The following is a 15,348-nucleotide window of genomic DNA, read 5'->3' on the forward strand; positions in this document are numbered from 1 at the left end:
CCTCGTTGTAGCGCTGGGCATCTGCCGGGCTGGTGACCACAGTGAGGGCACCCCTGCTCACGGGCCCTCGTCCATAGCCACCTGCCGACAGCCTTGACGCCCCGCCCTCTCGCCTTACCGTAAATCCCGGGAGCCCGATCGGGCCAGGCAATCCTGGTGCTCCGGGTCTCCCTTGGTCACCTGGTTCTCCTTTCTCCCCAGTTGGGCCATCTAGACCCTACAGATCGACAAAGATTTCTGTTGCACAAGAGCAAGGTCATCAAGTGGGCCTCTGTGACCAACTGTGGCATGCACACAAGGCTCCCCTCCTTTGAGGGCTGGTGTCTAGGATGGTGCCCATTTCACGGATGCAAACTACTGAAGCTCAGAGATGACTCCCAGGTCAAATCAGCAGCCTGGCTGGACTGGGTAAGTTCCTCTTTGTGTACATGCAGCTTCTTGGGCCTATCGGGCTTCCGCATGCTTTCCCAAGAGGCAGGTTTACACTTGTGACCTCATCTCCTTCCCAGAAACCCAGTGAAGTAGCCCGGGAAAGGATTCTTATCCCCATTTTAGAGGTGACAAAACAGAGGTTCCGCAAGGCTCAGCAACTTTCCCAAGGACACAGGAGATGACAGAACAGGACCAGTTCTCCTGAGGTAGGAAATTGGCCTTCATCAGAAAAAAGGGGGGAGGCTTGAGGGGAAATCCAGGTGCATCTCCCACCCCCGCTTCCCAGCTGCAGGTGTCTGGCCCAGGCTGCAGCATGGACCCTGCAGAAGCCATGCTGGGGGTGGGACACTGTGTAGGCACGCGTGTGTCACAGGGTAGGGTCCTGGCCAGTCCTGGCACTCACCGGTGGGCCTGCTTGCCCCGTCTCCCCTTTCTCCCCTTTGTCTCCTGGGCTCCCCCTGTGTCCATCTTCACCCTTCATTCCTGCAGGCCCAGCCTTTCCTGGGGGGCCTTGGGGACCAGGAGGGCCCATGTCTCCTGGTTTGCCTCGAGGTCCCTTTAGAAAATATTAGCAATACTTATTATTTACACTAATGGAGAAGAGAGAGAGAGAGAGAGAACAGGGAAGAATGCGAGGTCCAGAGGATGTGGCTCTTCAGAGCTTGACTGGCCTGGGGGAAGAGCCTGTCCACCTTCCCTGGGAATTCCAGAAGCCTCTGCACCAGCCCCGCCCATCCCAGCTGAGACTTCCTGTCTCCTCTTGGGCCAGCAGTGTGGGGCTCAGGCTTGCGCAGGGTTGACCCCCACCTCCCCTACTCCCTTCCCCACAAGGCTCACACCTGGGCTTCTTCCAGAGCCTTCTGTCCCCCCTCCCGGCCCCCCTGCCAGCCCAGGTCAAGGCCCATCTTCAGACGCTTGTCCAGGAGAGTCTGTTCTTACCTTTTCCCCATCGAGTCCTGGAGGGCCTGGAAGTCCAATCTCCCCCTGTGGCCAGAACAACTAAAGGTCACTCTCAGAGCAGAGAACGATAACTGTCATTTATGGGGCGCTTTCCATGTGCCAGGGACCCCCAGAGGTATGCACTTGCACCACCCCCACTGCAAGGGGAGGACCCCAGCACCAGCTGTGTGCCCGAGGCCTGCGGTCCATGCAGGGTGGGGCGAGGTACGAGTCTGGGCCTCCCGGCTCCACAGCCCACATTTTGGCCACAACCTCGCGTGCTGCCTCTGAGGGCGCTGGGGACTCCCTGGGAGGGCCATTGCTTCCCAGTGACTGCCAACCCAGCCCTCCTGTCCTGCCTGCCTCACAGGCAGCTCCCTGTCAACCCAAGCCCCTTCATTAGGTCAGGGAGGGAGATAAGGAGATCTGGTCTCCATCTTTGAGGCCAGTAAACAACGAGCCCCATCTCCAAGGCAAAATGATTTCTGTGAGGGGAGCAGAGAGGAAAGGGCAGTGAATTCTGCCTGGTAGATCAGGGAAGGCTTCAAGGAGGAGGTGGCCTTTGGGTTGGGCTTGAACTATGAGGAGTTGGAAAGGTAGGGAAGAGGGGGAGGAGCTTCAGGGCAGGGGCCCTCATGAGCAGAGGACAGAGGTGCAAACATCCAGGGCCTTCTGAGAAAACCACAGGGGTGAGGCAGAATATAAAAGGGAGCAAAGGCAGGGAGGGAGGGAGGAGGGGGATGGGCGAGGAGCTGGCGTGCCGTGTTCCCTGATGGGCGGGTTGGGGTCCCCATACAGTTCTGCCCAGAGCAGTGGCTTGCCTAGACCCGGGCTCCACCACATCAGAGGAGCCTGTAGATTACAGGAGCCCGAGTCAGGCAGCGGGGAAACAAGGGCAGAGCTGGGGTGGCCAGTGTGGGGGTGGCTGTGATGTGGGCCAGGCGGGGCCCGGGCGCCTGGGAGCAGCGGGCTGAGTCACAGGCCACGGTGCAGTGGTGGCTCTGCAGGGAACACCAGAGGGTCACCCACCGGCTCCCGCACTCAGGGACACACACAGCGCCCCGGCGGGGTCTGCATGGCCCCCTTGTCCAGACACACGTTACCTTCTGGCCTTGGATCCCCGGGGCTCCGGGTGGGCCGATTTGCCCGGGAAGGCCAGGGGGCCCCTAGGAAAGACAAGAAAGACCCGTGGAAGAACTTTCCAACCAGGAGGGGTGGCCTGTTGCCAGAGGGGTGTGTGTGGAGGCTGGTTTATGGAGATCAATTATTTTCAAACATTTCATCCTTTTTGCGAAGGAAAGAGTATGGGGTTCCCACTCTGTGAGGCAGATGAGCACTGAGTGTGTCTGGATTAGAGGGGTGACACCCCCCCCCAGCCCCGCCATCCTAGAGCCATGCCTAACAGCCTCTTCCTCCTCTCCCTCTGAGCACCCCTGGGGGCTCCTGGGCTTTGAGGACATGAATCTGACCTCCCCAGACGGGGACTTAAACATGCCTCCAGGAAACAGTCCAAACATCCGTCAGCAGGCGAAGGTCTGCGACACCCATACAATGAAATATTACTTAGCAGTAAAAAATGAAGCAAGCACTGGTCCTGCCAGGCCATGGATGAAACCCAGATACATTATGCGGAGTAAAAGCAGCCAGACACACACGAGAATCCTGTGTGATTCCATTCAGATGACACCCCAGGAAAGGCAAGTGTAATCTACTGTGACAGAAAGCAGATCCGTGGTGTCCCGGAGCTGAGGGTAGGCGTGGGATTGATGCCTGAGGCACATAAAAGAACTTTCTGGAGCGACTGGGGTGGAGGATACGTGGGTATGTGCATTTGTCAAAGCTTATCAAACTTGACGGCTCAAGTGGGTACATTTTATCGTATGTACCTTATACTTCACAGCTGATTTTAAAAGAACAAAAAATTCCATTCTGCTCCAAATATACTATTTCAAATAATATATTTTAATGTTCCCAAATGAAGCTCATTGATTCCAGAATCATGGGATATTAATACCCACCTCTGGGGTTGGGGTGTGTTGCGACTGGTGTTTGATTCTGGGTTTGTACATCGCTAAGTCTTCTGTGGCACATGGCCACTAAAAAAAGTAAGTGAAATGAAATCCCAATAGTTAGAGAACTTTGTGATCTCCTTTCTTCTCTCCATGTGGGAAGTTAAACCTCGCGGTGGTTGTTTTAACCATAAATATTCACTACAAAAACGCACAGGCCTGTCACTGGTAGGTACGCCTATAAAATCTGGCCTTGGAATTCTCTGGTTTTCCAAGTGCAGAAAATGAACTTGATATCTACGGAAGGAGCAGATGTGGAGGCTGAGTTGCTACTGGTTTTTTTAGGGTTCTGGATTTTATTAGCTGAAGGTTGGGACAAAAGAGAATCATAAAAGGATCCTCTTTGGGACACCTGGGGGGCTCCATCGATTAAGCGTCTGACTCTTGATCTTGGCTCAGGTCATGATCTCACAGTTCGTAAGATTGAGCCCCAAGTCAGGCTCTGCACTGATGGTGTGGAGCCTGCTTGGGATTCTCTCTCCCTCTCTGTCCCTCCCCTGCTCACACTCTTCCTCTCTCAAAATAAATAAATAAACTTATAAAAGAGCACCCTCCTCTGTACCTCCACCTCCTTGACACAGCTGTACAGAGAAGCACAGGAACGTACAGTGGAGTCGGCCATCCAGAGGGCCCCCGGGTTGGGGGAGACTCCTAAGACCCATGCTCAGGCTCTGCTCACCCTCTGCCCCAGCACTTCAGGGTTGGTCCAAACCCAGAAGCCTAGGGCCTGCTTTCTGGAAGCCAGACCTCAAGTCCTTGCCCTGTCCTGGCCCCCAGCCCCCAGCCCCCAGCCCCCAGCCCTCGGCCCCGTACCCAACAGAAAGGGGAAGACTTACCATCAAGGCCAGTGTTCGGATCTCCTAGAAACCAATGCCATGCAGTCAGTTGAAGAACAAGGCGAGAGCCACCTGAAGGGGCCCCTTGGCCAGGTGACATGGGAGCCGGGCCCCCCTTAGGAGCACAGGAGGGGGTAGGGCCTGTTGGTGGACTCCATGCCTCCTAACCCCACGCCACACCCACCTCTGCACTGGACAGGTAAGTCCCTACATCTCCCCAAATGCTGCTCTGAGGCTATCCTGCAACAAGCTCAGTCAAGCCCTTAAATGGACCGCAGACTTCCCTTCACTTTGCCAAAGCAGGGGGACACAGTGTCTCCTATTCTCTCAAAGCGTGGACTGGGACTCCCCCCCTTGTTCTTTCCTCTTCCCCCAGAGCCCAGATTTCCAGGCTCTGATGTACTTCCCTGTAAACAAATTCAGTTTAGGAAGACAGGGAGCCCCTCAAGAAACCAGAGGGACAGTTGTTGGCATGAAATCAGGATTATACACCCTCTAGATGGATTCACATAGGTACTTTCTTTTAGGCAGTGGTTCTCAACCCAGGGGGTGAGGTTTGGCCCCCAGGAGACATTTGGGAATGTCTGCAGACATATTCTGGTTGTCACACCTGGGGGCGGGGGGTTATTGACATCTAGTGGGTAGACACCAGGTGTGCGGTTCATCATCCTACCACATACGGGGCGCCCCTCCCCCACGACTCCCAACGAGTATGGTCTAGCCGTACATGGTGACAGCCGTACATGGTGACAGCGCCGAGGCTGATGATCCCTGTTTTAAAGGGTGGGCGGGGCGCCTGACTGGCTCAGTTGCTTAAGCGTCTGCCTTCAGCTCAGGTCATGATCTCGTGGTTTGTGGGCTCGAGCTCCGCATTGGGTTCTGTGCTGGCAGCTCAGAGCCTGGAGCCGGTTTCAGGCTCCAGATTTCAGATTTCAGATTCTGTGTCTCTGGTTTCAGATTCTGTGTCTCCTTCTCTCTCCGCCCCTCCCCTGTTCATACTCTATCTCTCTCTGTCTCAAAAATAAAATAAACTATAAAAAATTTTAAAGGGTGGGAACCATATGAACTTGAAATGTGATTTAACTGACATGAAAAGGAGACACGTTTCAGAAAGACAGTCTACCACGTGCATGGGCTATTGAAGAAATGGGACTCTAGAACCCTGGACAGGCCAGCACCCCGCAGGGCGCCAGGATGCCCTAATTATGGCTCTCAGTCCCCCAGAGCCAGGATAACCCCCCAACCGGGCCACACCAAGGGCCAGGCCTCCTGGCTGCCGAATCAGGGGGCTGCCTTTGCCTGGAGGCTGCAGCCAGAGGTCAAGGGAGAGAGAGCAAGGGGCCCCCAGGCGCCTCCAGACCTCTAGTGTCAGGGCCAACCCCTCTCACCTGGAGAGCCTCGTTGATGTTTCCATTGTAGTCCACCATCTCTCCTTTCCCTGGCTCCCCCTTGTTGCCCTGCAAAACAAACGTGGTCTCACCCCAGGCCGAGCCCAGCAGCCCCTGCCTGCTCTCTGTTAGAGGGGATGGTAGCTGACACGGGCTGGCCCTGTCTGCATGCGGCAGCACCTCGAGCAGCAAGATGGGGAGTGTGCCGGGGTTCGGAACCCTGAAAGAGGATGCCCAGAGGTTCCAGAACAAACCCAGAAGACTCGGTGCGACAGCTCGGGACTAGGCGGACCTAGAGAAGATGGAGACCAGGCACGGCTGCGATGTCGAACCTCCTGCCAGGAGTTTCTTTCCCTTCCTCTCTGTCAAGACCCGGAGTGCAGCCACCTGGTGCTGTGAGCCCAAGGAAGTGAGAGGTCGTGCTGTGACCTGGGGCGAGAGAAGCACGTACCTTGGGGCCAGCCGGGCCCTGTTCGCCAGCTGCTCCGGGCTCACCCTGTAGCACGACAAAGTTGGAGTGTGATGCAGTGGGAGATTGGTATGAGAGGACCTGATGTCCCCTGATGGGCCATCGTGAGGGGCCAGGAGGCTCATCTTAGCTCAGGCCAAGAGGCTGCAAACCTCCCTGTGCGATCCCTTCTCTGTGTCTCCCAGCGCCTCTGGGCTCTGCTGGCTTCTCGTTCAAAGATATTCTTTCTGTCCTGTGTTGGTCGTTAGGGACTCTGCCTGTGTCTGCCTGGCCACTTCTCCCCAGCCCCTAAGTCAGGCACCTCCTTGGGCACAGGAACCAGGCCCTTTGCTTCTCTTTATTTCCATTCAGCTCAAGGAGCAAGAGCTCAGCAACTTTTGGCCAATTGCCTGGGTGGTTGTGATCGCCACGGAAGGACCGTGGGTTCCTTCTTTCTGAGTGTGAAAGCCCCAGTTACCGGGACTTATACTGGGAGTTCAGTATAAGGGGAACACAACCTCCCTGGTGGGGGGGGGATGGGGGGTATGGGGGTGGACACAGGTCTGAACTGTGGGGAAGATGGGAAAACCACACTTTCAACTGTCCTGGGACAATGTTAACATTCAAGACAAATTTTAAAAATCAAGATAGAAGGTAAAGATAAAGGGACAACAGACCCTTTAATAGAACTCAGCTCCTCGTGACCCTGCGGTGGGCCAACTCGTGGAGCGTTGAGCCACTGCCGCCTGCAGGTAACTTGCCCCTTAACCCCGTCCTCACAGCACTTCAGTCACTGAGTGCCTGTGAGGGACGGGGCAGCTCTGACCTGGCCCTTCCACAGGAAGGAGCTGCAGAGGAGTGGGAGCCCCACATTTACCCGTGGCTTGGAAGCCCATAGAAGCAGAGGCTCGGGGATGGGGGGGCGGCCCACGTGTGCATCCCCGAGCCGGCCCTTCCATGACTGCTGACTGGGGGGAAGGCTCTCGCCAGCTGAGAGGAAAGATGGCCCCAGGAGTCATGGCCCATCAGCCCTGTGCCCTGGGGTCCAGCTGCGAGAGTGGCCACCATGATTCCTTCTGTGTCTGAGCTGGGGCTTGAACTCCCAAGCTGCCCCTCATTTCAGGACTGGGAGGCCTTTGTACCTTGTCTCCTTGCCGTCCGGGGGGGCCGGCCTGGCCATCAACACCAGCTTCTCCCTGGGGAGGAGGAGAGACTGGGCAGAGGGCATAGCTCGGTCGGCTGCCCAAGGGGCCACATGAGGCTGTTGGTGTTCTGGGTGGGCAGTGTCTTCGGAGCTCTGTCTGTGTCTGCACTGGCTGCTGCTAACTCACCCCCTTCTACTTACCTGACTCCCACCCACCCTTGGGCCCAGCCGGGGTCTCACCTCCTCCTGGAAGCCTTCCCTGCCTACTCCCTTCCGCCTCTGAGTTCAGCGCCACTTTCTCGGGTCCACCCAGCCCTGCCGGGCCCTCCTCACTTCTTGATTAACACACACAGGCCAGTTCTGTTGCAGCCTCCAGGTGTGCATTGCCGGCCACCCCTGACTCGGGGGAGGGGGGGCGGCCCCAGGCATGTAGGGAGGGGCCCCAGGAGGCCTAGGATGGAGGTACAGAGAGAGATGGGAAGAAGTCCACTGCACATACTTCCCTTAGTCAACATTTCCCCTGGACCTAGAAGGGGAACATGGCTTTGGGAACAGCCTTCTATCTTTCCTCCTTTTTGTCCCAGGATGCAGGGACAATAGTGACCAAGCACCCCTAACCCCAAATCAAGACTCAAGACACACCAGGTATTCATGCCTGGCGGGGTCAGTGGGACAGACTAAGACAGACTCCAACTCCGGGGATGTCCCAGAGCCCAGGTGGCAGGGCCACCTTTGGCAAAGGTGGTGGTCGTGCCACAGTCAGGTGGGCATGTGGGGGTGAGCCTGAGCCCCTTCCGCCACTTCATCTCGCCTGCCTATGGGCTTCCGTCTGCCCCTCCCCCACCCCATACGCTATATCCGTGTGAATTGTAGGTTTGTTTCTCCTGCTAGACTGTGAGCAAGCGGAGGGCAGATTCTCTGCAGCCTCACAGCCCAGGCAGGGCCCCGCTCACGGCGACCCCTTGATAAATGTCGGTGGGGAGAATGTGTGTCTTGTCTGACATCAGGTAATAAGTCCTTTCCTTACAGGCTAAGAGAGAATCCATCCCCACTTCCCTGTGTTACTGGAATAAACCAAGTAGCAGACAAGGCATCTGCCTAGGGAAACCCAAATCTGACCACTGCATTTCCACCCCGTGCAAGGAAGGTGAGGGCCGTCCCATTTGCAGATGACCCCACTGCTGCTACCCATTCCCTTACCTGACGGCATGTGCCCGCACTAGGTGGGGTCCAGCTGATCACTGATCTTGACTTATTCAGAGCCTGGCTGTCCTAAGGCTCTGTAGCTGCCAGTCCCTGACTCAGTTACATCATAGCCATTTGGATCAATGGGACCATCTATCTGCCCTCTTGACTCTTTCTCTTGGATGGTCAAACAGTCACCACTTAGAATGAGGATGTCAGTCCAAACTGCCTTTCTAGAATCCACTGGAAAACCCACACATCGGGACTGGCAGAGAAGGCAAGGTGCCCAGGACAGAGTCCCCAAGAATGAGCTGAAGATGAAGGCCACAGGCAGCATCCCCGCTGAGTGCTGATCCCAGGGAAACTCACCTTTGGGCCTGGGGGCCCAGGAAGCCCTGGGGGGCCGGGGTCCCCTCTTCCTCCTCCAAAGGAGTGGCCAGCGTCGCCTTTTTCTCCCTGGGGGTGGAAGGGTGGGAGGGTGGGAGGTAAGTTAACCATCACGGGGTCCGTTGAGCTCTGGAAGGCGGTGGCTGATCGCTGTCTTTCCCCCCCTCTCACGGCTCCATGAGGTGGAGGCAGCGGACCAGCGCCGGTCCAGGCTGGGCCCAGAGGCCCTCAGAAACGTGGCTTGGTCTGACTGGCCATGGGATTTGAGGACGAATGGAGCCAGCTCCAGCCGGGGGGCAGGAAGGGAGTTGAAACAAGAGACCCATCATGACTTGGGTCTAGCCTCTTTCTCAGAGTGTGTCCCTGTGAACCGTCCTCCGGCGGGTGGGGAATATCTGGCATGTAGAAAAAGGGGTCTGGTGCCAAAGGATGTTAGGAAAGGCAGCACCATTCACTGCAGGGTGCTCTGAGCCCCTGACAGCCTAGGGGGCCCTGTGACGTCCCAAGGGGACTGTCTTGTGCAGCTCTCCCCAAACGTATTTGACCTCAAGTCTTTTATTTTATTTTAATGGACTGTCTTATGGATCTCATGCACTAGGGGGCGCATTTTCAGAGCTGGTGCCAAGAGATCTGACAAGGTGGTCGCTACTGGTCTTTGAATATTGGCTTTTTTTTTCTTTTTGGCCAATCAGGGGCTCCCACGTGGTACCCCCACGCAATAATCTAGCTGTGTTCCACTGCTTTCCCCAAGTCTGGGAGGGACGCCTCCGATGCTGGGGCCCATGTGAATGGTCAGGGCCAGGAATGTGGGTGTGGATGAACACCAAGGCCTTTACACAGAACCCACCATTCAGAGCTTGCCCAAACCCACCTTCTGCCCCAGGAGGCCGAGCAGTCCGGGGGAGCCTGCAGCCCCCTTTTCGCCCTGGGGAGGAAATGCAGACAGTTCAGGGTTAGGAACTGCATCACCAGGAGGACCGGGAAGGCACCAGCCCCCCAGCATGGAGCCGTGCTCTCTCTCCTGCCTCCCTGCCCCTCTGTGGGCCATTTCCTGAAAGACTACATTTCCTGCCAGACCCGCACTGCACCTGACCCCTTCCTTGGGCCACTTCACACTGGTGACGGCCTGCATTATTGGTCTCCTGTTCCCATATGGGCTGGGCCCTCATCATTCACGAAGTGACGGAGACCAAGAGCATTTAGCCCCTTTTGGGGTCTCCTGGGAACAAGACGCCAGTAGTTGGGGAAGCTCTTGCTTTTAAACCACCCTGCTCTTTACATTTTTTAGAAGGTCCAGCATTCAGAGCTCCCAGGTAGGTCTCTGCCTCCTTCCTCCCTGCCTCCCAGGAAGACAAGAACCATCTAACCATATTTTGAGAAGTTTGCTTCCTCTTGTGGGTTGACCTACATTCCCCCCTAAATTCATAAGTTGAAGTTCCAACTCCCAATCTCCAAGAATGTGATCTTCTTGGGAAATAGTGTCATTAGAGGCGTAATTAGCAAAGTTAGGAGGTCACACTGGAGCACGGGCCCCTAATCCAATATGATGGGTGTCCTTATAAGAGGGGAAATCTGCACACGGACATGCGTACAGGAAGAACACCATGTCGGGATGCAGGCGGAGGTTGGGGTGATGATTCTACAAGCTAAGGAACACCAAGGCTGCCAGCAAACCCCCAGAAAGGAGGGAGGTACAGAGCCGACTCTCCTTCACAACCTGCAGAAAGAGTGAGCCCTGCTGACTCCTCCATCTCGGACTTCCGGCCTGCAGAGCTGCGGGACAATACGTTTCTATTGTTTGAGCCACACAGTCCCTGGTCCTTTGTTAGGATGGCTCTCGCCAATTAACACCCCTCCCTACGCATCTTCTTCCACCATGAAGAGCTCTTCCCCATGACCCCGCGTCACAGAGCCCCGCTCCCACTGCGCAGGTGCAGAGGCTCCGAGGCTCGGAGGGGCCCCTCACGGTCTCAGTGACGGAGCCAGGTCTCCCAAAGCCCTGCCTTCTGTGCCACGAAGAGAGCACTTTGCACCCACAGAGTGTCTCCTGTCCGGAGAGACCCCCAAAAGTACCCCACCAGGCCAGCACTAGGGGGCGCACTCTCCACAGCCTGGTGGCTGCTGGTTCTCGTAGGTAATAACATAAACTGAGGGTCCCGGGGTCATAATTTGCCAGATGTCTCAATGATTTTTCCAGCTGGAGCCATAGAAGATGCTACACCAAGTCTTTAGGTGTCCGCCCCTTGCCACCTGACCGCGGGTAGCAGCTGAATGACAAAGGAGCCTGAAGCTGGTCGAGGGAGGGAAGGATGTCGGGGAAGGGCCCACGGGCTGGGACGGAGGGGAGTCCTGGGTCCCCAGCAGGCTCTGCGCTGCCTGGGCCGTGCTTGGGTGGGCCTTACCTGCGGTCTGCCCCGAAGCAGGCCGAGTCTAAAGGGAAACGGTACAGGTGTTGCCCTACAGAGGTCCCGAGGGATGGGGGGGGGGAGGGGAAGGCCTTCCTTCTGCTGGTCTTTCTTCCTGGGGGTAACCAAGGAGGGAGGGTGTGTTTCTGAGTGCAGAATTTCTGAAGCTCTGCGACGCCGTCCTGGCACTCCCTCTTCCTGGGGGACACATGTACCCCCAGCAGGCAGCACACATGGGGGTGGGGCAGGGAGTGTGGGAGACTGGAAGAGGCCAGCATGAAGGAGACACACACTTAAAGACACTATATCCTACCCTTTGCCCCCCCTTTCCCGGCAAACCTGGGGGCCCTAGTTTCCCTGCTGCTCCAGGGTCTCCCTTTGGGGTAAGAAGAGAAAGTCACTGATAAGAGGATGGGGGGGTGGAGTGAGGGTTATGGTGGACAGTGATCCTAAACCAGTGTTTCCAGAGTACTAGTTCCGTAAGAAGTTCCTCTTAAAAAATAAAAAGGATGAGCTAGCCAAAAAAGGTTTTGGAAATGTTGCACCAGAAATTATAGTTTTTAGAGCTTCCCAACACATCTATAACATCTTAAAGGCTCTGAGAAGGCCTGCAGTAAAGAAACCTGTAAAATATTTGTGCCTCTGTATTTCCCAAACATATCTGACCATGGAACAGTTTTTCATGTTACATCTCTTACAGTCCTAGACAAGAGAGACAGAGCCCTGCAGGCACAAGGGACAATAGTTACCGCACTGGAGCTGGTGCGTAGGCAAACTGTCCGGGCTCCCCAGGCCAGGATGCAGGGTGTGGGAGGCAGTCCTGACAAGCAGGCCCCTCCTGGGTGGGCCCTCCTCCGCTCAGCTGGGTCCCCAGCTCCAGATCAGCCTCAGGGGACCCAGGAGCCTAATGACAGCAGCCACTGTCACCTCCACCCCATGCTTGATGCTCCGTACAGCCCAGAACACTCCCTCTGTATCAGTACCTTGGCTCCTGGGGTCCCTGGTTCACCCTGTGTGGAAAAAAAAGAAGACTCAGTTAAAGAGATAAGGGGGAGAGAGACAGAGAGAGAGAGAGCAGACGCTAGTGTAGGAGCAAATGAGCAAAAGTACTCATGGGGTAGGTGAAGCATCTGGCCAGCCCAGGGCTTTCCTCTGCCGTGGCCTCAGATCCCAGGCCAAAGGAGGCATATGCTTCCCCGATGCTTCCCCTCGTTGACGGGTGTGGTCAGTGAGGCCTCCCAGGTGCAGGGAGGGGAAGGAACAGGCAAGGTGCCCCTGTAAGCAGACCTGCCGGAAGATTCACATTTGTGCTTCCGGGTGTCTGTGTCCGTCTGCCCGCCAACCACATGTGCGGCTCAGGTGGGGTTCAGGAGATGGACTCCTATGCTCCCCTCTGCAGCTTCGCAAGCACACAGCTGCTGAATTCTGAAGAACGAAGGAAAGCGCTGGGCTCCCTTGTGCATCGGCAGGGGGGTGACACCTTTATTTGAGGCTGGTAAACCTTCGCTACTTACTTGGCAAGGCTTAGTTAAGCATCTCTTGCTCAAGGTGTGCATAACAGCATCAATGTTGCCTTAAGAGAAACGTTTCTGAGTCCTGTCTGCCTCCCTCCTTGGTCCAGCGGCCACCTTGCGGAGCCCCCGAAACCCTGACTCTGTCTTCTTCTCTCCTGTCCCCCCATCCTGCCCCTCATGGCTGGAGCGACAACATTCCACTGACCTTCATCCCTGCCACGGCGATTCCGGGAGCCCCCTGGCCAAGAGAAGAAAAGACGTGGTGACTTTCTGCCATTTGGGGCAAGCGCAGAGCGGGGTGGCCCTGGGAGGGAGCGGCCCCCGGTGTGGCACAAGAGAGCAGGCCCCGAGGAAGGAGGTGGCTCTGAGCAGTGCTGGTGAGCTCCCCAGGCTTCCCGGCCACCTGCTCCGGGGGCCCGGGGGGCCCCAGGTGCGGGTGTCTCTGGGATGCAATGTGGGGAGGGCTTCAGTGGGACCGGAAAGGAGGAGGAGATGGGAAGGAAGGCAGGTAGAAGGGAGAGCAACGCCGGAGGGGAGACTGGGAGATGGCCAATTTCACACCTGAGCGTACAAGTGGGTTTCTTCTCATGAAGAACTCTCTGGACCTGTGCCCTCATGCACTGGGGAGCAGCTGGGAGCAAACCCCATTTCTACTTCGGCCCATGACCTACCACTTGGAGGAAAACAGGCTGCCAAAGGCACCCCTTCGTAAATCCCAAGTGGAGGTGATTCTTAGGGAGTCCCCACTCCCCTTGGGACTGAAGCCAGAGCCAGGGTTACCGGGGAAGCTTTTTCAAGACCCAGAGATGCCCAGGGGGAGGCCTGGCCATGTCAAGAGGGCACTGGTGAGTGCTGGCTCCAGGAGGAACAGGCCGGCCCACCGAGGGGCGAGGGCTGGGGAGGAGATGTGTACCCCGCCTCATGTCTCCCCAGAGGCATGTGGGAAGGAAGAGGAGTGGGGCCTCTGATGTCCCAGAGCTCGGGAAAGAGAGCTGGGACCCGATGGGGGAGGGGCAGGTACCTTTGCTCCGTGTTTGCCCGGCATCCCCGGCATGCCGCGTTCTCCCTGAAGGAAGAAATAGAAGAAAGGCTGAGAAGAGGGCCTGACTCGCCTGGGGCCTCGGCCCTTGAAGCGCGCCCTGCAGGGAGGTCAATGAGACGTCCATCCTGGTCGGTCTGGAAGCCCCGGATGGCCGTCCAGCTCACGCCAAGCTTTGGGGACCTGTCACCACCAGCAGCCACCGCAGGCCATCCTCTTAGCCCACGTGAACTCACGGAAGGGCCCAAGTCACGGAGCACAGACCACAGTGCAGGGCAGGCCCCCAGTGAGAGAGGCCCACCAGCTGAGTCTGAGTCCTGAGGTGGCTGCGGGGCCCCCGCTGTCTCCGAGCTCAGTGCAGTAGGGCCTTGGGTGGGTGGAAGCGGCCGTGTGGCCGTCACTTGCGTGTCCCTCCCTCCCAGCCCCACCTGGCACTTCTGGCCCTGTTTTCACCACAGCAGGTGTGCTTTGGTGGCGCCTGCCTCTCCTCTTCATCTGGGGCTCCTCCTCCTCCCAGCCTCCTTGGGTCTGACTCCTCCTGGGGCCTGTGGGTCCTGGCCCTATGTGGCGGAGGGTCGGCTGTGGTTCAGGGAATGGGGGCTGCGGGTGGAGGCAGGGCGCTGCCTGGAGCCCATCTGGAGGCACGGAGAGAGCTGTGGCTTCAGGACATCGTGGGGTTTGCTCTACTATCTCAGCGGTGCCTTATCTTTCTCCTTAACTTCTTTCACCTTCCCCACGAAAATGCCAAACCTGCGGGGCCAGGGTGTGAGCTCAGGAAGGACAGGAAGGAGATGGGGTTGGAGATGACAGCTAGTGCAAATGGAAATAGAGGTCAAGGGTAGATGAGTCAAGACTAACCTACTGTGTCAGTGACGGGGGAGGTGCTCAGGGGAGGAAGGACAGTGGCTCCTGTCTCCATGAGCTGAACCCCGGCCAGGGCTCTGAACACCGTGCAACGACAGGTGACAGCTCTGAGCCTGCGGCCGCTCCCTGCAGCTGAGCACATCTGAAGGCCACGGATGGCAACGCGGGGCCCTGACTGACCCTGTCCCGGCCCGGCCCCCCCACTCGGGTCTCAAGAGCTGCGGCCTCAGGGCCAGGCAGCACTTCCCACAGGCTTACAGGCGAGAAGGAACCCGCCCCCACCCGGCCACCATCTTTTCTGCTGTCCTCATCCCTTCTCTGCTATATTACGGGAAGTCCTGTCCACCCTTCTGCTCACCAAAGCTAGAGTGTCTTCCAGTCTCTGTCCCCCACACAAGGGCCTCCATGCTGGCCTCCAGCTGAGCTCCCCAGTGCACAGGCTGGACAACTCTCCCCTACTGCAGAACAGCCGCTCCCCACATTGATGTAGAAAAGGGGCCAAGGAGTCCATCCTCCACTTCCTTCCTAGCCTCATGGCCAGACATCCCGATACCTGTTACCTGTTTCCCTGAAAACACCACCCATTTCCCAGATTCTGTGCCTTGCTGCTGCTCCCTGGACTCAACACCCTATTAATTGCTGGGGGGCCCTGGTCCCACGCCATGTCCTCTGTGAAGGCGTTTGCTAGGCGCCATAAC

General features: G+C 57.1%; 1 protein-coding gene across 1 annotated transcript in view; it reads right to left on the reverse strand.

The window, feature by feature from the left end:
* COL13A1 (collagen type XIII alpha 1 chain) overlaps nt 1–15,348 on the reverse strand; it is a 148,394-nt gene that overhangs the window by 25,872 nt on the left and 107,174 nt on the right. Inside the window, exons 19-31 of the mRNA XM_039233270.1 lie at nt 13,769–13,813; nt 12,953–12,985; nt 12,217–12,243; nt 9,700–9,753; nt 8,811–8,897; nt 7,255–7,308; nt 6,116–6,160; nt 5,665–5,733; nt 4,277–4,300; nt 2,475–2,537; nt 1,372–1,416; nt 836–988; nt 119–217 (exon numbers count right to left, since the gene is read on the reverse strand). Of these exons, the coding sequence (XP_039089201.1) occupies nt 119–217; nt 836–988; nt 1,372–1,416; nt 2,475–2,537; nt 4,277–4,300; nt 5,665–5,733; nt 6,116–6,160; nt 7,255–7,308; nt 8,811–8,897; nt 9,700–9,753; nt 12,217–12,243; nt 12,953–12,985; nt 13,769–13,813 (798 nt within the window). The remainder of the gene's footprint in view (nt 1–118; nt 218–835; nt 989–1,371; nt 1,417–2,474; nt 2,538–4,276; nt 4,301–5,664; nt 5,734–6,115; nt 6,161–7,254; nt 7,309–8,810; nt 8,898–9,699; nt 9,754–12,216; nt 12,244–12,952; nt 12,986–13,768; nt 13,814–15,348) is intronic.

Source organism: Hyaena hyaena, unplaced genomic scaffold (assembly GCF_003009895.1).
Source record: "Hyaena hyaena isolate Hyena2069 unplaced genomic scaffold, ASM300989v1 scaffold_73, whole genome shotgun sequence".
In the NCBI taxonomy this organism is placed as follows: Eukaryota; Metazoa; Chordata; class Mammalia; order Carnivora; family Hyaenidae; genus Hyaena; species Hyaena hyaena.